The following is a 26129-nucleotide window of genomic DNA, read 5'->3' as shown; positions in this document are numbered from 1 at the left end:
AACGCCTTTGAACCAAATGGGTCAAGAAAATGGAATAAAGAAGTATCCCATCTTTTCCCACCTTACCACATATTGCGTAGTTAAGTTATGGGATAATATAATACAACAGGGTTACTGCGGAATTTGCATGTTTTGTTGTTCAGCAACTTTGCCTAGGGCGCTTATAATCTCTTGTGATATCTAGATAAATATTCAAAAGGAGAGTTTTTGTAAATACCTGATTAATTTTATAATGTGAATCTTATAGTGTACGGGCATCTCTGGCTAAAATGTGTGGTCCCATGGCATCCATATCACGCTGCTGTCATAAGGCATCGCCCGCGCAGAATAGAACATAACCACTAGCCAGTTCGAGGAGATAATGGGCGTGACTGACGTACATGTGTTTATTCTGAAAACATTTAAAAAGTTAGGTCGGTAGTATTTATACGTTTGTGTTTTATTTTATATAGAAACCAGTTAAGCGAAAAATGATGCGAAAATTGCTGTATCATCGTGGAGTTGATGACTCGACAGCCACTTACGTCACTGATTACGTCATCGGTGGAATACTGATCCTATACTCAGTAGTTTTATTGGGAATTGCAATTTTCTCAAAGCGTGCTGCTCGTAGGCAGAAATCCAATAAAATAGCGAATTCAACATTTGACACGTCAGCAAATTTGAGCAATCGAACGGAAAACGTGGAAACGGATTTTCTCGCACTAGGGTTATCCCCCGCCTCCAGCCAGGAGCGGCAAAATTCCCAGGAATCTTGGCAAAATTCGTCAGCAGTGCCGCTGTTACTCTTAACTAGTCTGATGTTCGGTTTGTGCGGAATCATGCATATTCTCGGTGGTTCCACACATGAATGGGCACAAACAACGGCAGATTACAGCAGCACAAGCACAGATCCGTTAATGATTCTTACCAGTACAGTATCTGCTAGGCGAGCGCTTCTTCTGTCTTTTGTGAGCTGGCAACTCGCTAATATATTCGGCGGTTTTGTGGCCGCGTGTTTTCTTTTGATGGTGCGGTATGTTTTCATAGAAGAGATAGAAGCGGGTTTAGACGAGGATAAACAAAGCAGGGAACGATCTTCGTCCAAAGAAAGCAACCAAAGTTATGAGTTAAATGTCACTTCATCAGAGGTTCTGCTACAGGCTGATAACACCAAAAGAACGCGGGTAAGCATACACTGGGAATTATTTTCAGTTTTGTTTTATCTCTGACTCCACATGTATTGTATAGTAGAGTTGGGCAGATGATACACCTTTAGCACATAGTATATAAATGTCCTGATCCTTTTTTAAACAATTAAAAACGATCTATGGGAGTCGTGAGGACACAGTTTGATAACTCATTGAATGTTTTTCGTTTACTGAAAAGATGACCCATACCTTTCCTCACCTATTCTATATTAACTGTATCATTTTTACAGGATTATGAACCGAACAATCCGACAAGCAGTAAATGGTGTTCAATCGTCGGGGGAGTTATAATATTACTCTCTGTTGTTGTGACTGCAATTAACACAGTGTACCATGGTTGGAACATATTTTCCTTCGTCGCTGACTTAAACACTGACGCTAAACGAATTTCTCATCTAATGCAAAATTCTAAAGGGTATAGCGAAGCAACCATAACAGAAATGTCAGGGAATGGGGGCACTGAAGTAACCACATATGTGACATTGGATACGGATAATGAGTCCTCTCGATTTGGAGACGACTTGGACAGCATTACTACCATGCCTGTTGATTTTGGTGGCTTTTCGAGTCAGGCTGTGAGTCAGGTCAATTATACTGAAATGTGGGGAATGGACGCTGCAGTTCCACTTTTGGGTATCTGTGTCTTCATATACGCCATGGTGGTGACGTATCTCGTTCTGTCACATCTGAAATGGAACGAATCGTTTCCGAAGAAAACAGGTTTTACCATAGGAGCTCAAAACGCGTTGTGTTTGCCCTTGCAAAAGCGATGCCCTCGCAAAACAAGTCGCTGTGATTCGTTTTCAAAATCCTTAATCAGAACACTTCGTTCAATCGGGGCGTGGGTTGTACTTTGTAGCGGCAGCATCCAGTTTAGTTTTACGTCAAAATGCAGTGGGGACAACGCTTTCAAACAGCTGGGTTGTCCTTTTCCAGACGCATTCAACCACAATGCTGTGTACCATGTCGTACTTGGCCTGGGTATGACGTTCATTTTTCTCGCGGAAGTTTTTAAGTTCGTCAGAGCCATTTCCGCACGCCAAGAAAATGATACAAACGTGACGGTCTGATCTGATTCAATTATGTGTCATCTATCCGTTTTATCACTTTTTCGTATCTTCAAAACACTTTTCCAGGTAAACTGGTACAACTTGTCATTTATCTGAAACTGTTTTAACCTTTATGATTCAAGTCGAATTACCTGTTTTGACCGGTTTTGCACTAAAAACAAGTACTATAAAATTATATATTGCAATTCGTTTTTAATAATTTTTCAAATCGTTATATTTAATACTAACGACTTGTTATAAAATGTTGAAGAACACAGCTTTTATGTTTTGCACGTATATGAGATCATATAATATAAAATCTAAAACAATAAACAAACATAAGCATACATGTTGTTCTGTGGGGTAAGATAGATACCTTTAGCATATAATATTCAAGTACCCTAATCTTGTTTTAAAAAAATTAGCAATGGTTTGCTAGAGTCGTAGGGATACGGTTATATAATTCTTTAAAATTTAAGTATTCTTGGTTTACTACCAAATGGGGCGAGAAAATCGAATTAAAAGGTGTCTCATCTTTCCCACCTTACTAGATATAGATTGCGAAAAACCGGAAAAACTAAATGTTGAGTACGCTACAAGCCTATGCACCGCCTGTTAGAGATATCTCTAGTAGGCCGTGGCTTTTAATTGTTAGAACCATCAGGTACGAATCAAGCCTAAACCGGTATTCCTAGTGTTTCCCGCCGGTTTGCTATATTTATACTCTATTTTTATTGCATCAATGAACGCTCGATGCCTGTTACGCGTGAGCAATTTTTATAAGGATTTTGGAGATGCAGTTACGTAAATCAAGTTTAACTATAAAAAAACAACTTAACGTTTTTCAAAGTCACAGTTCGAATGCCAAAAGATATTATCTAGAAGTAAGATTGCACCTTAACGAATTGCAGTTGATTTATTTGTTTACTGTTGTTACCCTGTATTACGACTTGAGCGAAAACGGCAATTAAAATGATAGTTGTAATGCCACACCAATATAATAATAAATCACAAAATAATATTTTTATAAATTGTCATTTTTTCGGAATATTGATTAGCAATTAACTCAGGCCGCCCGAAATTAGGTATTGGCCCTTATTAAAATAAAACAATATGTATATAGTAGGGTAGGGTAAGATGGGACACCTCTTCATTTTATTTTTCGTCACGTTTGGTAGTAAACAAAAAACATTTAAAGACTTAAAAAACCGTATCCTCACGACTGCTGTTAAGTGATTAAAACACATTAAGCAAGTTTCAAACATTGAGCAAGTTTCAAACATTTTACGATACAGTGTTGTCAAGGGGTTATCTATATTTATAGAAACACTTTTTATTAGCTTTAGGGTCATTTTTGGCCACCCAGGTGTTACGTGACCTACATAGTTCACTGTACTCACACTTTTTTTTCTGATTTGATCATGCGCGGGGGCGTTTTGACAATAACTACTGCATGCCAATGCAGAATATAGTTAACCGTTTACATTTTTATATCATCCATATCTCAGCAGATGTGTCAGATAAAAACTTCTAACTGAAAAGGAGAAATAGCCCAACATTCATCGTGAGTGTTATAACTCGTTATACAAAACTGGACTCTCGAGTTCTTTGCATCCACGCATGATTACAATCAATTTGTCATGGTTCCAGTTTTAATTTGTGTGAAAAATTTCATCATTGGTGATATTTTCGAAATTCTCGTATCTTCTATTTCGTGTAGTTGAGTGAGTAAAATAACCGAGATGGAAAAGAGCAATGTACAGTTGACAACCACAGCTTACAGCCTAAGTGTATATGTTAAAACATAGGTTTTTTTCTAATTTTGTTACAGTACAGCAAGTTAGAATCATAATAATAATAATAAACAAAAAGGTTAACAATGTACATAACTAAAGCCATTCATTTATATAGTATGTTTAAAAACAGAATATTTACATCAAATAAATAAGTAGTTATTTGAAAAACAAAGTGAACTCCTAGTACTTTTTGCTAAGCATTTAAATATCTGGTCGTTTGCCGAAAATAAAAAAAGCTTTATTCTACAATGAAAAATTGTAATTTATATATGTAGGGTGGGGGAAGATGGGACACCCTTTCATTTTATTTTCTCCACCCAGTTGGTAGTAAACAAAGAATATTTACAGAGTTATAAAACCGTGTCCCGGCGACCCCCATAGACTGTTATTAATTGTTTAAAACACGATTAGGATGTTCGGACTTTATGTGCTAAAGGTGTCCCATCTTACCCCATAGTACTGTATCTTTGCATGAGGGTACAAAGACAGTTATTTTTTGTACCAATCATCAGCTAGAAAACATGACACTACTTACCCCGAAAAGTACAATTGCCGCTAGAGAAGTTTCTAGTCCTTCTTCATTGCTGTCTTTAAATGATGGGGTGTCAGCCAAATCACAGAGTGGATACAAAACTACATAACGCTGTAGATCCGAAATAACGGGGTCTGTATTATCAGCGAGGTAACGCAGGAATAAAATCAAAATGACGTTCGGCAGATAGCTGAAACATAAACAGGGTGTAAGTGGTAAAAGTAATAAAGTAATGCATTGTTTCGATTTAGTTGCCTTTTGTCACTGCAAATTTTGTGTAATCTAATTGTGATCTAAATTAGAGTATAGGAGAAGACGGGACGCATTTAGAACATAACATCCAAATACCTTCGTGTTTCAAACAATTAACAATGATCGATATGAGGGTCGTAAGGATGCCGTTTTATAATTCTTTGAATGTTCTTTGCTTACTACCAAATGGGTTAAGAAAATAGAATAAAAAGGTGTATCATCTAACATTACTATACTATACGTATTTAATGATGTTCGTTTTCGCCCGCGATATTCACTTATTGTTGTGCTATACGTATACCATGGTAGGGTGGGGTAAGACGGTTTCAGTTTTCATTCTTTTTTTTATTATCCCATTTGGTAGTAAACAAGGATTTTTTACTAAATTCTAAAAAACGCATCTCTAACAGAACTCTGTTAATTGGTAAAAACGCGATCACATAACATTAGAAATTATGTGCCAACGTATTCATTTTACCACATAATTCTTAAAATATATTTTCCTGTTTTTCGATTTATACGCATAATGCAAATCCATTTGTTTACTTGCAGTACAATTCTTAATACTTTAATGCCTACTTACCATACATAATCCACAACCGTTGAGCATATTAAAACATTTTTCAGTCGGCGTAGGGCAGCAATATCATACGGAAGCATAATTTGAAGTCCTTTGATAGATTCCCTTGCTTTTACGAACTCGATAACACGTAGAATTGGTTGTATTATAAGAATAATGTAGGACGAAGTCAGCAACAAGTGTATCTTTGCGTCGGTACTGTTTATAAGTTTCGAAGATTTATTTTTGCAGTAGAGTGGGGGGAGATATAGGACACCTTTCTATTCTCATTTTTGTCCCATTTGGCAGTAAACAACGAACATTTAAAGAATTATAAAACCATATGCGTACGACACCTATATAGACCGTGTTAATTGTTTAAACTACGATCAGGATATTTGGAAATTACATGCTAAAGGTGTCCGATCTTTCCCCAACCTGCTCTATTTGTATCCTGGGTCAGCTTTCTTATAGATTAGGTGTAAACGCGTAATGAAAAAATTAGACGTTTTTTTCGCAGTTGTTGGTTTGCTAAAGTTTCTTGATATATAAATTGCTGCCTCTAATCTTTTTTGAGTTAACGAGTTCGATGCTCGACGTTGATATCATTGTTGACAGGTTTCTAAATTGTCCGTAATACATTAAAAAAATGAACCCCTTCCCCCCCCCAAAGTTTATTCCAAAAATTGGGCACGAAGTGTAGAAAGCTAAACAGCTGAGATAAATAACGACTATCATTGCTCGCTGCACGAGGGTCATTAATTTTAATCGACATATAAGTTTCTGTACAACAACTGTACCGGTTTATGACCTTTTGGTATCTCCATGCGCGTGCCATCGTATTCAGTGCCATCATTATAATTTGAAAGCTACCAATTATACGCACCTTAAGCCTACCATCATCATGGTAGAAGCGGTGATCGTTGTAGAAATGAGTGTAGCCAATAATATAACGATGAAGCTACATAAACCACGGTATCTGTAAATTATAGACTTGTTACTATGTTGATATGGTGCTGTTAAACAGATTGCAATTACCGTGAATTGTTGCGGCGAGTAATGTAACTTGTACCGACAGAGCTAAGAGCAGAGATGTGAAATAGAAAAGACAGAAGATACTGAAAACAAAAAATCGTTTAATTTGGTGTAATACCGTGGGGTAAGATGGGATAACGTTAGCACCTAGTTCCATTTTTCCTAATCATAAACAATTGACACCGCTATTTTAAAGGTTATAAACGGTTAGGGGCCTACGGTTATAAAAATCTGTTACGGTTATAAAAATCTGAAAAAACCTTATCCTAACGACTTCCATATACCGTTGTTTTAATTGTTTAAAATACGATTCAAATATTTGGATATTTTGTGCTAAAGGTATCCCATCTTCCCCCACCCTACTATATAGATAATAATGACATTTCACTCGATGGCAGCATAAATATGTGATGAAGAATAGAAACATGTCCACTCCTACCCAACCCATTATACTGTCGATATAAGCTAATACTTACTTTCATAGAACACAAAGTGTCGGTGGGAAATGCGGTTGGAACTCCTTCCGGCTCGCCACTTTCAAGCATATCATTATTGGTGTTTATCAAGAACGCGCCATATAATATGTAACCTGAAACACAATGTACGAAGGATTGCGGGTTAAACGCCGTGTAAATGGAATTTATATTTTATCCTCGCGAGGCAGGACGTGCAACTTTGTGGGTGATTAATTTTTATTGAAGGTTTTTTTTCAGTTTTTGTAGGGCTGACAGTTTAGACAAGCCATAAAGTGTTCACTGGATATGACGTTTGGGTAATATGAGATACCTTTAGCACATATTTCCCAAATGCGCTGATGCCTTTAGATTTAGCATATATTATCCAGATACGTTGCTGATTGTGTTTTAAACAATTAACAACGGTCTTATGCGGAGTAGTGAGGCTACAATTATATAAATCTCTGAATTTTTTTCGTTTACTACCAAATGGAACGAGAAAATAAAATAAAACGGTGTCCCATCTCCCCCTACTATACTACAACAATTTATACTACCTGTGGCAAGAAGAAAGTGCGTCAAACTAGTGAACAAAGCAGAATTAGAAGTCGTTCCCCTTAGCGAAGTAGTATTGTTAATGATTACATCTTGTTCGAGTTCAGCATTTCTGCTGCTGTTACCGTGAGAAGCTTGCCCGAGATCCCGGCTGATTAGCTCCGAAAGCCAGTTATCTGAATCTGTGGAACAAATAACAGATCTTGTCAAAAAGCATTTTCTCTGTAATATATACTTTTATTGACTAAACGGCCTTCCGTGGCTTAAACCTACTTTTTGGTTCCGGTAGGTTAACCGAAATGTTCATTTTAGAAGGCGCAAGTAGTTTGTTCTTCTTTCCACACCTGCTGGAGTAGCAGACATGATAAGAAACCACTGATCCGCAGATGAGAATACTGATAACGGACGCAGCGACTAACATTGACGTATACAGCAAAGCAATTTCAGTCAACATGATCTTTGAAATAGTTAAAATTGTTGGCTATACGAAACCTGCACAGATTTTTTACATTTTATTTACATGTATAGAAACATAAAGTTCAATCTATAAAACAAACAACTTAACCTGACTTAAACTTAGTGTATGCATAGTAAGGTAAGACGGCCCATGCTTTCGTTCTCTTTATATGTTCCATTTGGTAGTACACACAGAATACCTACAGAATTATATAACTGTAGAACCCGCGACGCCATAAAAGTGCGTTTTTAAATGTTCAAAAGACGACTAGAAAATATCGATTCTATCTACCAACCGGACTAACGGTATCCCATCTTACCTCATAGTACTATACATGCGTGCTAATGAATTAGTACTACACTTCAATAAAAACATGTATGCTGTCTCATGCCTATCCAAACCGTGTCCAAACTAGCTAGCTTGTATATGTATATGAGTTCGTTTTGAACTTACCAAATATATAGAAAGAAATCGGCTTGATACGCCGCCCCGTTGTTAGATTCGGTTTGAACCCAGATTATCGAACTAAATAATTCCAGATTTAGTTTATTAAGCTGGACAGCGGATATAGGGGTTTAAATAATACTTGATGATCTTTGTTGGATATATTTCAAACAGTACTATAGTACTGTGGGTTATAATAAGATGGATGCCATCAGTTTATAACATGGATGTTTCCTAAGGGTTAGGGAAAGATAGACCACCTTTTCATTCTATTTCTTGTCCCATTGGGAAGTAAACAAAGAACATTCAAAGAATTATAAAACCGGTGTCTTTACGATTCCTGCAGACCGTTTTTAATTGTTTAAAACACAATCAGGATATTTGGATATTATGTGCTAAAGGTGTCTCGTCTTGGAGTCGTGAAGATGCGAATTTATAACTCTTTTAATGTTCTTTGTGTACTATCAAATGGTACGAGAAAATATACTGTAAATGTGTTCTATCTCCCCTACACTACTGTATGTGTTCGGAAAATTTGTCGTGACAATTTACGGAAAAATAGGATTTATTTATATATTGTACTAAATAAACCTCCAAAAAGGTTTGATCATTTAATATAAATATTTTACTTAGTTGACTTTCTGTTGAAATAAAAAAGAGAAATCACGTGTGGTCTGATTTGTTTATTTGTCGTTTCGTTGTAATTTGCAAATCAACACGTAAAACATATAGTAGGGTGGGGTAAGATAGGACACCTTCTCATTCTATTTTCTCGTCACATTTGGTAGTAAACAAAGAACATTCAAACAAATAAAAAAAAACGTGTATCCTCATGACTCCCACAGACCGCTGTTAATTGTTTAAAACACGACTAGGATATTTGGATATTATGTGCTAAAGGTGTTCCGTCTCCCCCACCCTATGATATATTTTGTAGTACCACCATTAACACGCACTATAAGATTCGCTGTAAAGTAATGCAGCGTTATACGAAATACAGCTTCCCGTTTTCTTTGGTTTGTGCGTCACAAACACGCACATAATCGGATGTTTGGATTAAGGGAACTCGACTAATTGACTCGCTGACGTCATCCATTGTGACGTAGGCACTATCGGATTCAGGAAACCGATTCGGCTTGTTAATATTTTGCAATAAATGGTCGGGTAATGCGACGTTTCTTTCTGGAAAACTGCCAGAGAAAAGCGAAGCAGTTTCGCTGAAGTTTTCCGACGGATTCCAACTTGGTGGGCAGTCTACTGAGGCAGAGCGTACGGCTGTTTCACGTGGGGGTGTTAAAGTTATATCGTTCAGCTTTTTAAGGAGTTTTTCACTAAATATGTCATCGTCTTCGACCAGGTCGAACGAATCATTGTTCCCCGTGTGATCGGATGATGTTTTCAAAGAACTGTGGCCGCGTTCAACAGAATCAAGACTTGTGTTAGGTAGTTGTAAAGAATGGTCAATTGAACCGCCTACTGCGAAGTCTTTTTGTAGTACAGAGCTCTCGGTATTAAACGGCTGTGGGAAAAACATGGACCGGTGACTTAACCCGGATCTCCCGGCTTCGGAAACTTCCATCACGTAGTCGTTCAGTTTCCCACAACGGTGGTTGAAAGCCTCGTTAGGCGTGCTATGGTCACAAGCATCGTGTATATCAGGCTCAGTGTCAGAGTTAAAAACAGAGTCGAAATGAGGAAAATCATTATCTTCGCGATTTTCCCAGCTCGCTTGGAAATCAAAGAAAGAGTTACGACGAGAGTCGCTATGTATACATCTCGTTTCATTCACTCCGACAAATTTAGTAAACGATCCATTTGTTCTTGTATAGCTCTGGTTATAGATAGCGGAGCTCGCAGAAGAACGACTACATTGCCTGCAGCGCCATCTAGGGGGTCCCACGAAGTCACACGAACAGCGAGGGTAATCGTGGATAAGCATGTCTCCATAACACTTGGAATTTGAATCTATGTTCGTCTTAGTGGGATTTAAAGTCACATCTTCGGTGTCTAACACGATGGCATCTTTCTTGTTGGTTTTTATTGCAAGAGACAACTTTTTCGGCAGTTTTTTCAAGATATCATGAATTTCTAAAGAGGATGTTTCTGCAGAAGAATGCAGGTCCGGGGAGTCCGCCATTACTCTTTCCTGTAACGAAATAAAAAACTTACTAATGTTGTACTTGTGGAAAGATTACGTATGGGTTTCGGATAATTTACTATATAGTATAAAAAAAAATTTAATTCTTATATAATTTGCACAACCTTTACGTGCTCAAAAAAAAACAATAACAGCTCTATTTCAATCAAAACCGACCAAAAACAGCCATTTTGGGGTAATTTAATTGTCTTTTAACATATAAAACTATAAAAAACAATCACACTGAAAAATGTTATCTCGATATTGTGTTTGCAGCGTTGTTTGTCAAAACCAATTTGCAGTAAACAAAAATGACGTCATACCAGGCTCTCCGGCACATCAGGCTTTTGTTTGAAAATTTCTCGGTAAATCTTCCACGATTTGCAAGCAGCCCAGGTGCTGAACGCGAAGCCAATCAGTGAAAGCAAAATGGCTGATGTTATAATGAAGGATCCCATGTGCACTCTGTTGTGTAAGACATTTTAGCTTTACTATAGTGGTATGGGGTAAGATATGACGTTTTGGGGTAAGATGGGAAGGATTTACCCCAAAGCTACCAAATGATTATTAACAAGTTATTTAACTATAGTGATACGCCCAAAGCCCAGAAAACAATCAATCACTAAGTTACATTCTCGGTAACTAATCGGCCACGAGGTGCCTGATATTCACACGTGTTATAAGTTAAAAACTTACATAGAAGTTTTAACATCAATTGACCTTTTCCTATTCAGCATATTATAGTTTAACACTAGTTTTGTCACCAAAAATGTATTTTTTAATATTTTTTTTTAGATTTTGCTAATTGTTTTCCGTCGTTCTGGTGAAATGAAATGGTTGACCAAGCGGTTAGTTTTGTATTATTCATTGATAATACTAATACTTTTATATTATAGTTGGGTGGGTGGAGGTGAGACATCTTTTCATTTTTTTCGTCCTATTTGGCAGTAAACTTGGAACATTTAAATTATAAAACCGTATCCTCACGACTCCCACTGTTAAAACTCGATCAGAATATTGGGACATTATGTGCTTAAGGTGTCCCATCTTTCCCCACAGTACTTTTTTTCCAATGATCTTTTTACCTTGGTTCTGTAACTGGTGTTGCAGTTGAAGGGATTTCAGTTACATTGAAGCATTTCCACTCGCTCCAGTTACCAGTTCCAAGCGGGTAACCTTCCCCAACAAGATCGGGCACAAGAAACCGTAGTCGGACACAGCACTGACTTAACATTGCTTTTGCTTTGTTTGCACAAATATGAGTAGGGACGTTAATCTCAGTTGTTGTGACTTCAGCTAACGTACGGTCGGTTTGATTTTCTGAAGTAGTGAGTTCGACCTGTAAATAATAAATAGTATAAGCATACTAAATTTAAGGATTTTTAAATTTTTTAGATCGTTAAACTTTGTATAACATGAGCCCACTGAATTTTGATGACATTTGAAATTGTTGATAAAATATACTCATACGTTACTAGTTAAAAGTATTTAACAACTTAAATGCAAATCAAGAATTAAAAAAACTTTAAATGCAAAAAAAAACGTTTAGAATCAAATAAATGCAAGGTCACAATCTTTAAATGCAAGTATATACTTCAGTTTTTTTTTTGCATTACTTAAATATTAGTGTTATTATGGGAATAACAACAGTGTTCGCTTTGCAAGTTGCGTATATTGGTTACTTGTTGTTTGGAAGAATCGGGAGGCGTTAACTGATTAAGCAGAAAACCAAATTACATCCGTAGTACGGAGTCTGTTTCTAAACGACTTCCATCAGCAATAGTCACCATACACAAACCAATGCTTTGTTAAGAATTGGAAACATTATGTGTGGTAAAATAATTTTGACAAATAATATTGCCGATATAAATCAATAGCAAAGAAAATTGAATAAAAAAATATTAAATATTATTTAGTCACGTTGTAGTGGGCTGGGGTAAGATGGGACACGTTTTTATTCTATTTTCACTTCCCTTTTGGTAATAAAAAAGATTATTTACAGAGTTATATAACCGTGGCTCTAGTCTAGGACAATAAAATAGCGTTTTTTTATGTTTTAATACACGATCAGGAGATATGGGATTTAGTTGCTAAAGGTATATCCATCTTACCCCCCCAGTACTATGGCACATTAGATTATATGTCAAACTGTGCCCAAAACATATAGGTGGATGGGGGAAGACGGGACACCTTTAGTACATAATATATAAATATCCTAATCGTGTTTTTAACAATTAACAATGGTTTATGGAAGTCGCGAGGATACAGTTTCATAATTCTTTGAATGTTCTTTGTTTACTACCAAATGAGACGAGAAAATATAATAAAAATGTGTCCCATCTTCCCCCACCCTACTATATAATAGCGAAGTAATTTTCACCAAAAAGCGCAAAATATTTTTTTGCAAAGTAAAATTTTATATACCGATCAGTTATGTTTATTTTACCTGATATTGCAATCGAAGAAAAATGTCAATTAGTGAAGATTTATCCATATCATTATCACCAGATGACGGTTTTATGTTTTCCACCGGTTCTGGGTGTATGAAAATGTCGTTTTTACCACGTCGGACCTTAAATTTTGGCGGGGACAGTAGACCTGTCGGGGAAAAGAGATTTTAATGATACAAAATGGCGGACATAATACGCAGACTCTCTTCTATAAGGCGGTAATATAGTTCGGAAACTATTTCCTTCCCTTTTTATAAACTAATAAAACTTTAGTAAGTAATTAGTTACCAAAATGCTGTAAATGTTAAAAAAAATTAGTTGTAAATTTCCTAAGTAATAAATTATCCACAATATCGAACTAAATCATAACCTGTACAACCTATTACAATGTAACAATAACCAGCCGTTCTTACTTGAGTTTCGGGGTGCCAGAAACACTGTGGAAAGTGTGCGGTCACTTATACAAGCGCCGTTTATTGCCTGCACGGAAACAACGTAGTTGTAGTCGATGTTTTTAAGCTGAAACAAGCAAGAGGTGGTGTGTAGGTTGGTACATCGAACCAAGGGAACCCAGTTAAACAGCTCGCCGGTCCTGAAATAAACATAAATTTAAATACCTCGAAAAAATACAGAGAAAAAAGCAAAATATAATTTCAACGCTGTTCTTTTAACGAGGGCGCAGCCGGTCGTTTAATTGTGTAAAGGGTAAACTCAGTTAATTCTTTTAACTAATTTTGGAAGGTTCAACAACTGCACTTTTAAAATGACGCTTTGGTCCATATTTTTTATACACATAAATATTGTGTTTTAACGACTATCGGTATGCTGTTAATTCCATTTTCTTTGTTGTTTAAATAAAATGATCTTCGCTATCGTTTTCTCAGATACAAATAAAAAGCTATGTTACATTACTATATAATACTCCATATTGGTTTAAATATGACTTACCGCAATTCAACTGCCAGGTACACGTTGTATGTAATGACAAGAGTATTTTTGCTACTGAGCTCCGACTCGAGCGGCGTGCGCGGTCGTTCCCACTTCAATGTGTATGACAAGTTGTCATTGGTTAGCGTTAGATTTCGTGGGTGGCTTGAAATGTCGCCTTTATAACGCATGATCATATTTAGGTTTTTGTAACAAATTACTAATATATATATTTTACAAGTTAATTGTGTACCATTCAAATAGGATTTTTTCCCAGTTTAACTTAAGAGAGAGAGTTTCACTTTAAGTTAAAAAAAATTCAATGGGTTTGAATGACGTCTATTTCACTCACATCTATGTTAGGGCCATATCGACAGTGTCAGATGACAAAAGTTATTCTGTGCCATAGTTGTGTAACCCGGCACCGCTGCCACAATGAATGGCAGTTTTTATAAGAAACATCGCCGGTTTAAAACGAACCGGCCAAACAAAGTCGATTGCTTATAACCCTTTATTATATGCGTATATATAATATAACTATTTATGCGAAGACTACTCAAAACATATAGTTAATAATTAGGCATAAATTCTTAATTAATGCTGTTTAACAAGACACTTGAAAAAAAATGTTTAAAGCTTTTTAAAGCTATAATATAATAAACATACTTACATTTACTTTCTTTTTGAGCGGCGAGAACCTGCTGCACTGCGGCCAGTGATAAAAACAGAAGTAACTGCGCTAGCGTCATTACTGTGGACACAAAACCTGCAAAGGATTGAAAATAACACCGACAGGAAACTTGCGTGTGACCCGATAAAAGTGATAAAAGCAAAACCGAAGAGTCTGGCTCTCTCCTCATGTAATACGCTATCTTTTAAACAGCTAAAGACGTGTGACAAAGAAGAGCTTAATGCTGCCTGTAGTCTTTGATCCAATGCTGCTCCCCAATTCACACCAGTCAAGTTTGAAATCTACCTATATTGTACTTTATAACATTGCTTTGGCCTGTTACAACTTATCCCTCCAATCGAATGCGAAAGAGAGACTGCTGTAGTTTCCCTTCGAGATCTTTACTTTATGTCGGTCGATTTCTCAATAATTTTCGGACACTTTGCGTGGCGCAAGCAGTCTTCCCAGAACTGCACTCAATCTTATCCTCACACAGGTTGATCAGTTCAGACAGGTGGCGAATACAGGTTGCACATGCGATCCTGTGCGTGCAACAAAACACAAACGATGCACTGCAATTATAAAAAACACTCACAATTTAAATCGTGTATATAAATATCTTTTAATTGACTAATATCTTTTCATTTTAGTGTCGTGGGAACACGGTTTTATAACTCTGTAAAAATTATCGATAAAAGAAAATGAAGACAATCTTACTCAATGTATTGTTAGAATGAAAACCATCTTACCCCAACCTACAATATTGTAGTTCGAAACCTGCGAAAAGTGGTACATTTGTATTTGAAGCGCGTTTTGATTCAGAGTGTGCCAATACCTAGTATAGGGTGGGGGGAGACGGGGCAACTTTAGCACATAATATCCAAATATCATGATCGTGTTTTAAACAATTAACAATGGTCTATGGGAGTCGTGCGATGGGTATACGGTTTTATAATTTCTTTTTTGATTACTAACAAATGGGAGCAGAACATGGAATAAAAAGGTGTCCCATTTTCTCCCACCCTACTATAGTAAGTCTTAGGACTCCACGTAAAAATGTATATCGTTAGGTATGCAGTATATTTCAATTTGAAGGGTTTCTAAAACGGTACTTCGTGTGTGCGTGTTTCTTAGATTGGAGACGGATTACGACAACCTGTTACAAGGAGCGCTTTGAGTTCGCTTTCAATCAAGTAATCAAGCCACCAAAGCGATTTCGCCGCTATGGTTGTTACTGTCACTATACCGGAAACCATGTCAAAGGGACCGCCTTATTACTCTCGACAGGCTGAGAGAGATTTATCCCGAAAGGTCTCAATCTTCAGACGTAATACGTTCAGTTGGCATGCTGCAAATTCCACAGACAAACTTATATTTTCGCGCACATTTGTGAGTAGGCTATATAATTCCTAATGCTTTAATGCAAAATTTTGCCGGTCTTCTTTCTGCACAGTTTTCAAAATGTACCGTTCACGCTAGGCTAAATACTAACATTAGCCGAACCCAACATTAACGTAGGAAAATGAGAAACAAATATTATTTTTTTGTTTCAGATTACCGAGAAAATGTCGTTTACGCCAGCGGACGTATAGTTGTACATTGACTGCTATCGTTTCGCTTGACACAGTCACATTTCCTGACGTGTATGTACGTACACAGCTATATATTTATGCTGTTTCTTGACACAATACAGAAAAACCTTTATGAGTTTTGCTAGTTTTATAGTAGGTTATAGGGGTAGATGGGACACATGTTATTTTGTTTTTCCGTTTTATTTAGTAGTAAACAAAGAACATTCAAAGAATTATAAAACCGTACTCTCACGATTTTCATAGACCGTTGTCATTTATTCAAAACAAGATCAGGATATTTGAATATTATATGCTAAAGGTGTCCCGTCTTACCCCACCCAACAATATATCGTTGCTTATACTTAGATTTTTTAGAAAATGAAGTCAAACATATTTCGGTATGCGCATTTCGTTCAAATAAGCCATTTTGTTTTGGAAATTTAAACAATTTCAGAATTTGAAATTTCCATATACCAGCAGTTTCAGCAGTCCCACACGCTAACTGCTGCTACAAATTGGAGCTGGAATGGTTAAACCTTATACCATGCTGTTCGAGCTATTACTTCTTGCTTGAACCGGCATCCCTACTGAGCCGTGGTTACCTGGAAGAGCGGGGAGCGGGAAAAGGGACTCAGTGTGCCCGTGCGATTAAAATGCGTAACGGATTGTAAAGCAGACAATTTCAGCAGCTAGCGGTTCGACTTCATGCACCGTATGCCGCAGTTTTATTCAACAAATGGTCGCGTATTGTTGCTTACAATTTGATGCTCCTATAACCATATTTGGAATTATTAAATTTCGTTGCTTCTTGTTAATTTCAAACGGTGACACTTGGCATATTAGCTTGTATTAGCTGATTAGCTCGAATGAATGAATATAACTTGCTGTATACATGCGTGGTCGGAATACGACAGTCGTTACTCTGTTTCATACACTTCGTTCCAGCATACAAGTTACCGTGTACGTTACTTCGTGAATGATCATTTTTGGAATTTTTTTTTTATTTTTTATGTATGGCTGATAATTTGGATGACCCATTAATGACCACTGGGTTACAGTAAACTTATTTGTTGCAGAGCATGTTCCGTGTCAAACGGATATTTCGCATTGCAGTTGTCATGTTTCCAGACATAGCTAAATATATGTAGTAGAGTGGGGGAAGATGGGACACCTTTAACACCTAATATCCAAATAGACTGATCGTGTTTTAAACAATTAACAACGGTCTGTGAAAGTCGTGAAGATACGGTTTTATAATTCATTGAATGTTCTTTGTTTACTACCAAATAAAAAGAGAAAACTAAACAAAAAGTGTCCTATCTTCCCCCACCCTACTATATCATACGTTGGTGGGAACTTTTGAAAAGAGCTATATTGGGAATGACGCCAATAAGCTTTAGTACACCAAGTTACATCGTCGGTAATTTGTAATTAACCAACCGCACATATTCTGCTCTCTTTCGACCACATGTGAATAAAAATAACCAATAAAGTTGCCGCAGCGTGTCAGACAGGTTTAGTTGCATCAATGATACTTTAGCGCAGTTTTCTCTCAATAATTTTTCACGAAACAGGGTAACAAGGCAACCCAAAATACCTTAACATATAAACAAGTATAATATAGTAGGTTGGGGGCCGATAGGACTCATTTTCACTCTATTTTCTCATCTAATTTGATAATAAACAAAGAACTTTAGTTGAATTATAAAACCGTATCCTCACCAACGCTTATATATACATACCAACGCTTATATGTATATATACCAACGCTTATATGTATATATATAAGCGTTGTCCTCACGTCTGTCACGGACCGTTGTCAATTATTCAAACCACATCAGAATACTTGAAAATGATATGCCACAGCCCTACAGGTGTTCTACCTTGTTGTACCTAAACATTACCCTATGACAAATTATTAACACGAGAAAATGCGCACCGGTTTCTAGCTAGGCAGTTTATAATGACGCAACCTAGTTGGCGGTATGCTTACCTGATGGTTTTCTAAACACCTAAAATTCTATTTTTTATTAAATAAAACTTAAAATCTTAGCATGTTTATTTATTTGACAAATCCAGGTAATAAAACAATGTGAAAACGTGGTTTAACTTAAATACAATACATTTTCTGCTGGTATGTTCATAAAAAACCCTGAAATTAAAGAGTTTTAGGCAAGGCAGGAATTTTATTTTCGAGGCATGGAATGGTGTGACATAATACGTGTGTGTATTGGTGTAAGGTAGAAAACACAAAAGATAGTTTTGAATGTGATTGTAAATTGGTAAAATCATAAATGCAAAGAGTTGAAAACAAAATAATTGAATAGATAGCATTTTTTCTGTAACTCAATACTGTGTCATGGGATTCTAAATGTAATTGGAAACAGAATGTGCAGCATAAGACTTAGTGCTACTAGGCATCAGCCGCTTAGGAAAAGCAAAATACTATGGTAATGTAGTTTAAGCAGGCAAGCACACCAATGGTTTGCTTTTGCTGTGAGTTTGTGCTTTAATAACTGTAGATATGTTTTAATATATACAGCCGTACAAACTTAGTTGATATAAACTTAAAGCTGTATTAAATTTACAGTTGCTGTCAACAGAGTTTTAGAGATGTTTAAACAAGAAAAACATAGTTACTAGAAAAACTAAGCAGTTAAGACTGGTTCAGAAACAGTTCCAGTTCCAAAACTACATTGTGAGTTTAAGACCATATTTACACTTTAAAACAGAAACAGTATTTTCATACGCACACCCTGGACGCAAGATTTTAAATGAGACACCATCATTCAAGATCTGTACAACTGTGGATCCCTCTTTGGCGTATTGTAATGTCTTGTTAACATATCTTGTTCCTACTTCGCCGTCATCTACCACTGCATCAAGTTTGGGCCACAAACTTCTGAAGTCTTCAATTCTTAGGGAAGACTCTTCTCCACTGACGTTTGCAGATGTAAGGGCCAAAGGCTCACGCAGACGATTAGTTAGATCTTTAATGAATTTATGGTCGGGTACTCTGATACCAACGAGAGACGTTTTAGGATTAAGTGTGTTGTTTAACGAAGGACTTCTTTCTGTAACTATTGTGACTGGACCTGGAAGTAAGTCTTCAAGAAGACCATACAAAACACCAGGTGAAGACGGCCGCTGGCAGTCTAACTGGTCTTCTAAACCAAGGGTTTTTGAAACAGACTGAATAAGGCCTTGGGGGAAGCGTGTCCACTGGCAAACTTTGTACAGGTCACCAACGCAAATGGCTACGGGCTTCAGCGGGTTTCGAGCTTTGATTTCATAAAGTTTTTCAACAGCTTCAGTGCTTTGGGCGAGGCAGGCAACACCGTATAGAGTATCAGTTGGAAGTGCTACGATTCCTCCACGATGTAGGATTCGAACACAACTTTCAATCACATCTTCATTGTCATTTGTGTGAGATAGTTTAAAGAACTTGGTTTTCATAGCAGAAGGCAGAATGTTGCTGGATATTTTAGCAGGTTCATAACCGCCTATAATTCCACTGCCAGTGTTGAAACTTTCATTTTCAGAACTACTGTAACAGTTGATTGTTGTTGACATTTTAAAACCTATAAAAAATTTTCTGTTATTTTAAAAATATATATATATATATTTAATGTATTCTTTTTATTACCACAATAGTAGACTTTAAACAAAATATTACCTTAGTATAAAGTTATTACTTATTGTTACCCAATTACAAAATTGCCAGAAGATAATTCAGTCTCATAAAATCCCTGACAGCAACAGCATGAAATGAAATATTACTTACTACTATTTTTACAACGGTCGGTAAGAGATAGCTTCCTTCTAGAAGAAGTAAACCCAAAACCAAGACTGTTTCGGCAATTTGTAAATTCTTTTAGAACACAAATATAAGTTGCTCTAAATCTAGCAAGGTTCGAATTCATTAAACATTAGTGTTGTGTTACTGATATTACTTCTGTATATAAATGTGTTACTTCTGTTACAGCACAAGAAATTTTTGTTTAAAACACTTATATAATCAAAAAATTAACACAAAGTTAGGTGTAAAAATAAACTAAAACTAGTGGGATTTTATTCAGATAAACTTTACATACTAGTATTCGTTACAGTAGTAATAGATTTAAGACTGTACTTGTACAATGCGCTAAGCCAATATCTTTCCATTAAAACTCCTGTCTGGCTATTACATCACTTTACTACATAATACGTCTACGTTCAACGTGTGCTGTTTTATGTAAAAAGGTCATGCGCTGTGAACCGTATCTTGTATTACGTCATAATACCGCCTGTGTCACAACTTAACGGGTAAAAATCTCTAAAAATCAGACATTAGTTTACTTTACACACAAAAGTACAGCTGTTAAAATAAGGCATTGGCGAAACAAGATGTTTTCATTTTGGGAGACAGTAACTAGCTCTGATATACCCGTATTTAGCGATGAAGACCAAGGAAAAGCATCTCCAGTACCAACAGTCGCAGAAATATCTAGTTTGACCGAAGATCTGAATAAACAGAATAACACGGATGTTCCTTGCGGAAGTGGTATGCCAATTTGGTGCAAAATGGACCGAAATCCCAATGATCAAAAAGTCGGCAAAGGTGTTAAATTCAACACACCGGACAGGCGATTAGCCCCCAGTAATTTTCGCGCTGTACAGTTTCAGCCTTTTCAAGACGAAAGGGAAACTGCTGCGAATCTTGGCGTATCTTTTAGAAAAATGGAGACTGGCGAAACTGCGGTTGCACGCATGAAACGTTTGCTTGACCAGCAGAGACAAAAACAAAACAGTAGTTGTAATACCATGGGAGCTAACCTACACAGTTCGACAGCAGCAAATCTTTGCGATAGTGCGAACACGGCAAATGAAGAAGAAAGTTACTTTTACGATGTTCCAATTGGAGAATGTACTAACGATAGTAAATTCGATAAAACAGGCATGGTAAACGAAAGTCTGGAGGATTTACAACTGTTTATTAAATCTTCAAAACAATATTTTGCCCCCGACGAGACATTGCCGAGTGTGCCCCATGCACAAGCGAATAAAGACGAAAAACAAAAACAAACTATGCCTTGCCGTGCAAAACAATGCTGCGCAAGAAACGACCCAAACCCTGAGTGTCAAAGAGGCAATCGCAAAGCACTTGTTGATCACGTCGCTCAGGATTATGAAGATTACAAATGGGAAGACGATTATGTAAAGAATGAAAAAACCGCTGAGCCTGAGTTGCAACCGTGTGGTTCAAATCAAGAATTCGAGTTTTTTCGAAGAAAATCCAGAGAATACATCATAGACCAAAACGAAAACATGCCTCCGGCCAAGTCAGGAACATCAAGAGACATGATATCAGAACCATGTCGATCAGATGCTTGTTGTGCCGCTGATATCACAGAGAACCCTCTTTATCAACCAGTCGACCGAGACGTGTCTTTTCCACGAAACCTACACCCCATAACAAATAAAAGATCTATTCTCGGTTACTTTCGGCAAAAGGCGCACGAGTTCGGTTTTTCCGGCGAAGCGCAGCCGCAAATACACAATGACGTCGACCCGATACTGCCAGCTGAACGACGAGACAGCTTAAACCAACGCCGCAACAGCACTAATCAAGATAAACCACTGGCAACACAAGACGCAACGGATCTTACAGTATCGCCCTCCGAGTCAACAATTGCATCTTTTCTTGCGCAAGACATTGAAGAAAACCACATCAAGACAACGTTGTCCGACTTATTAGTCAAGCGCGGAGTACCAGCTGCCCTATTGGAAACAGTCACTGAGGGGGAAGGTCTACCGTTCACCACAGTCCCAAAGTAATATGCCTAAATTGCATAAACTGTAGAACTACTCGCTATTGTACAGTATTATGTATCAATGTATGGTGGGGTAAGATGGGACATGTTTCAAACTTTTTCCTGTCACATTTTGCTATAAACCAAAATTATTTAGTGTTTACAAAATTAAATATTCACATTCTCACGACTGTAAGACCGTTGTTCATTGTTCAGAACAGGGTTTATGATCTTATCCCACAGTACTATCGTACTATGCATAGGCACCAAACCTGGAGTGGCAGGGTGTGCGGGCTCATTCTGAAATTTTCTGCATTGCATTATTCAGTAAACATTTAAACCAATAAGTTAGGTTTGTCCTCTATAAATGTATTTCTAACTATCCCTGCCGCTGCCTCCCCTGTGTGTATAAAGTTTTAGTGCCTGTGAAATGTATATTCCACGCATAGTTCTTAAGTACTGTGGGGTTAGATGGATACCATTAGCAATTTAGCACATAATTAATTTTCTTTATATCCTAATCATATATTTGAATAATAGCAATGCCCTTTTAGAGTCGTAAAGATGCCAGATACAGTTATATGTTTCTGTAATTTTTTTTCAATGAAACAATAAAAGAGACCAAATTTGGACCATCTTACCCCATGGGTTCATTCAATGCAATACATTTTTTGTAAGTCAGAAGTAACATAATTTAATTTGGCCGTACAAGTATGAATATACTTTTGTCTGAACCAATAATATGCCAGTATTCGTATTTACTTTATCTAAATTAACATATTTTTTTATGTAGTAACATTCAATTTTGATTTCTTAGAGACACAGCGGTACAATCCACACAATGTGTGTCAGGTATTTGTCCCGATGAACCGAGATGTATTCGTAGGATTACCTCAGATGAAAGATGTCCTTCTAAATTAAGTACAATCACTCAGGAGAGCAGAGGTATTTCTACTAGACCGGGGTTGGTATTCTCGGCTACCGACTAAACTATAATCGGTCGCGGTAACTATTGGTTACTACGTTCTTTAGTTGGCCGACTGGAAATTAAGGCGGTGTTTTTTTCAAGTTTAGTCGACTAACTAAATTATGTGCGTTTCTTATTACAGAAGTTAAGACGGTCAAAATTTACTGACTAAATTTTTGTAGAGCGACTAAAAAAATCCAAATCGAAATTAGGATGTGCCTAGTTTAGTCGATAGCCGAGAATTCCATTCCAGAGCTTCCCAACCCCTATTCAATTTTTTCGCTACCATTCATGGTTATTAGTATAAACTATGCACGGCAATGGTCACGGTTTTGGGAAGTCCAGCACTAGATAGTAGTTGGTTTATAGCACTAGTAAGATGGGACACCTTTTCAATCCTATTTTCTCTTCCCATTTGGTAGTAAACAAAGAACTTTATAAAAAAGTATCCCCACGACTCTCATACACCTTTGTTAATTGTATAAAACACAATCTGAATATTTGGTATTATGTGCTAAAGGTGTTCCATCTTCCCCCACCCTACTATAATATACATTAGGTTAGATTGTATGATACAAGACTATACAAATGAAAGATTACTCAAATTACCCAATTAATACAATATATTAGGCATAATAGGAACTGGAAGAATAATTTAATAAAACACGCCCAAATTACAGCTATGAGTCAGTTAACTTAACAGATAAGTGGTCAAATATATATATTTTTTATAGGAAATCAACCCTGCAAGATGTTTCATATTCTGAACATTGTCGTACAGATATTTAACATTGTATTAACTCTTGGTCTTTTGGGAACTGCAGGTTATACTGGTAAGTCAAACTACAGATTTTCTAATCTAAAAAAGTAGATTGACTTGAATAAAAAATACACTGTCTGAAACTTTGTTTAAAAGATTGACTCAGTAACATAACGACTGTCATGGCACTGCCACGCGAGAATAAGAAGTTAACACTTGTTCTTTCATTATAACATAAACACAATATACACTGTCTGGTAGCTTATTTTAAAATTTCAATAGGTAATATAACGACTGTCATTGCACTGCCACCAGAGAATAAATGAGTTCTACTTCTTCAATATAATATAAAATTTCTAGTCGCACTGTATTGGCAAGTTGCTACGCTTGCTCAAGAAGTTATGCAAGAGCTGAATGAATGGCACTCAGCACAACAATCATGATGTCCCTAAGCTAGCTGGTTCAACTGGGTACACAGAGTTTGCTCTTTGCTAGGTTTTATTATTGCAGATTACAAACAGAGAGAAAACAGGTTTTGTAAACAATGAGTTGGCAACAATAGCAGAAGTAGGTCACAAATTTTAGAATAACACTTCAAACTTCTTTTACAGCAAAGTGGAGAGACAAATAAGCTCGCATACCATTTTTTAATTCATCTTGTTAATAGTTGAATATTATGCATACTAAAACATACTGTTTAAACTTTAAATTTGAACAGTAGATAGAAAATACATTGAACTTCGACAAAATATTCAAAAAAGATAATTGAACGAGATTTGAAAATGTACTTCAGAATACAAAAACATCAAACTATCTATCATCTGAGACAGTGTTCTGCAAGGGATTTAATTAAAAAAAATATGCCAGACATTTCCTAAGCTATTTGCAGATTTACATTTTTTAGATGGCTGAGAATTAGAATTGAGGGAAATTGTAGGAGTTTTAATACTAGAAACAGAGAGATGTTCATGGTTTTGAAGCTACTTTGTTTTCTTTACTACTACACAACATATGCTATTGGTGAATTATCTAGTAGGTGTGGGGCCACAGAGAGAAAGGTTATATGTCGTGAGCAGCAACACTCTGCTGAAGATATTCCTTGTATAATGCAGCCTGTAGAGATAGTTGTGGTAAAGCAACTGATAGAATAATCCATATAGTAGGGTGGGAGAAGACAGGACACTTTTAGCACATAATCCAAATATCCTGGTTGTGTTTTAAAGGAGTTGTGGGGATACGTTTTTATAATACTTTAAAAAAGGTGTACCGTCTTCCCCCACTGTACTATATTTTAAGTGGTAAAATGGTGTAGGAAAACGTTTGTTTTTGTAAGAGTGAATATTCACAAGGACAGCCAAAAAGGTAATCTTTTTGCACAAAACGATATTAAAAGCATAACTATGTGCATGAATCTTATTTTTTTATGCAGCAGCTTAAGTTGGTTATGGTATTTAGTAATTACATAACATAATTTTTTTTATTTATCTTTTTATAAATGTTAGCAAAAATCATATTTTAAAAGTTAAAAACAATGAGGAAAAGGGAATCAGCAGCAAAAAGACAGTCGTGAATAATTCCGCCACTTAATCTATTCATTACCTTTTTGGTTTTGACATGATTCTGAACATAGCTTTTCCTTTCTACCAACGATCGTTTTCTTTTCCGTGATAACGTGGGCATCGATCGCGCCGCAAATCGTGCAGCCAGCAGAAGAAGAAGTGTGAGGAAAATGAAGAGACAGGCAGCATGATTGTGGTAGTTTGAAGGTATTAGTGTCCACAGTGTCCCAACAGGAGACTAATAAAATAAATTTTACAGATAAATTTATTTTATATAAGTGTGGTCCTTATCAGGGACATAGGATTTAGGCTAAATACGGCATAGGTTTTAGATTGAAAATATTTAACCAGTAAATTGGTAAAACAATGATTATATAAGCAGCCATTACTGTCTGGTTCACATTTACATTGTACAAAGCAGTTAGTTTGTTTGTGTTTTTTGTTTAGTTTGTTTCTTTGTGACAAAACAGTCAGTTTGTTTGATTCTTTGTTTAGTTTGTTTGATTGTTTCTTTGTATTTTAACAATACAAATCCGATTAGTGCAGAACTAGTTAATCAACTTCCGGTTAAATAAGCTACAGATAATAAGGAAGCAGTGTAATTGGGTAGAAAAGGCTTTAACAGATTTAAGAAATAGTGACAATTATGAGGTGTTACGAAATGCCTAAGCAAAAATTATTCTGGAGAAATATATATTTCACCTGAAATGGCATCATCATCTATGTAAAAATTTAAAAACCAGTAAAATACCTAGTGACACTTACTGTGTATTTTGCCAATGCTTCTGCTCCTGTAACTCCTAATGCAGCTTCCAATGATTCTTTCGGCAAAGCAATGGCCAAGAAGTTACCAAATAATAATAGTGGTAGAATGGAACCGACCGAAGCATACATGAAACCCTTGCCTTTCGCTCGCAAGTTGTAAGAACATGCAGCACTATAGAAAATACATACATTAGACTTATTCATATG

At 36.5% G+C, this 26129-nt stretch overlaps 6 protein-coding genes across 7 annotated transcripts in view; 2 read left to right on the top strand and 4 right to left on the bottom strand.

Moving 5' to 3' along the window:
* Window positions 1-422: 422 nt before the first annotated feature.
* LOC100178977 lies at window positions 423-2582 on the top strand. Its single transcript, XM_002125701.4, has 2 exons — window positions 423-1166; window positions 1421-2582. The coding sequence occupies exons 1-2, from the start codon at window positions 471-473 to the stop codon at window positions 2258-2260; spliced, it is 1536 nt and encodes a 511-aa protein (XP_002125737.1). The 5' UTR covers window positions 423-470; the 3' UTR covers window positions 2261-2582.
* A 1257-nt stretch (window positions 2583-3839) lies between these two features.
* Window positions 3840-7930, bottom strand: LOC108950046. The gene is made up of 7 exons (XM_026836349.1): window positions 7697-7930; window positions 7426-7605; window positions 6890-7002; window positions 6417-6496; window positions 6265-6357; window positions 4571-4757; window positions 3840-4023 (listed from the first exon to the last, which is right to left on the bottom strand). The coding sequence occupies exons 1-7, from the start codon at window positions 7875-7877 to the stop codon at window positions 3892-3894; spliced, it is 966 nt and encodes a 321-aa protein (XP_026692150.1). The 5' UTR covers window positions 7878-7930; the 3' UTR covers window positions 3840-3891.
* A 1379-nt stretch (window positions 7931-9309) lies between these two features.
* Window positions 9310-15077, bottom strand: LOC108949756. The gene is made up of 7 exons (XM_018813276.2): window positions 14509-15077; window positions 13860-14016; window positions 13325-13503; window positions 12908-13059; window positions 11547-11800; window positions 10785-10926; window positions 9310-10470 (listed from the first exon to the last, which is right to left on the bottom strand). Exons 1-7 carry the CDS (start codon window positions 14696-14698, stop codon window positions 9310-9312), a joined length of 2235 nt encoding a protein of 744 aa, XP_018668821.1. The 5' UTR covers window positions 14699-15077.
* A 3049-nt stretch (window positions 15078-18126) lies between these two features.
* On the bottom strand, window positions 18127-20066 carry LOC100179694 (yrdC domain-containing protein, mitochondrial). Its single transcript, XM_002131883.5, has 2 exons — window positions 19864-20066; window positions 18127-19660 (listed from the first exon to the last, which is right to left on the bottom strand). Exons 1-2 carry the CDS (start codon window positions 20000-20002, stop codon window positions 18771-18773), a joined length of 1029 nt encoding a protein of 342 aa, XP_002131919.2. The 5' UTR covers window positions 20003-20066; the 3' UTR covers window positions 18127-18770.
* A 125-nt stretch (window positions 20067-20191) lies between these two features.
* On the top strand, window positions 20192-24352 carry LOC101243137. Its single transcript, XM_004225516.4, has 4 exons — window positions 20192-21892; window positions 22689-22816; window positions 23573-23671; window positions 23959-24352. The coding sequence occupies exons 1-4, from the start codon at window positions 20466-20468 to the stop codon at window positions 24039-24041; spliced, it is 1737 nt and encodes a 578-aa protein (XP_004225564.2). The 5' UTR covers window positions 20192-20465; the 3' UTR covers window positions 24042-24352.
* LOC100182022 overlaps window positions 24079-26129 on the bottom strand; it is a 6565-nt gene continuing 4514 nt past the window's right edge. Inside the window, exons 9-11 of one of the 2 annotated variants that reach the window (XM_009864165.3) lie at window positions 25923-26094; window positions 25198-25395; window positions 24079-24711 (exon numbers count right to left, since the gene is read on the bottom strand). In XM_009864165.3, the coding sequence (XP_009862467.1) occupies window positions 24658-24711; window positions 25198-25395; window positions 25923-26094 (424 nt within the window). In that variant the 3' untranslated portion in view covers window positions 24079-24657. The remainder of the gene's footprint in view (window positions 24712-25197; window positions 25396-25922; window positions 26095-26129) is intronic. The other variant, XM_002131888.5, reaches the window with a different exon arrangement.

Source organism: Ciona intestinalis, chromosome 1 (assembly GCF_000224145.3).
Source record: "Ciona intestinalis chromosome 1, KH, whole genome shotgun sequence".
Lineage (NCBI taxonomy): Eukaryota > Metazoa > Chordata > Ascidiacea > Phlebobranchia > Cionidae > Ciona > Ciona intestinalis.
Note: the sequence above shows the minus strand (reverse complement) of the source record. Positions and strands in the feature narration are given on the sequence as shown.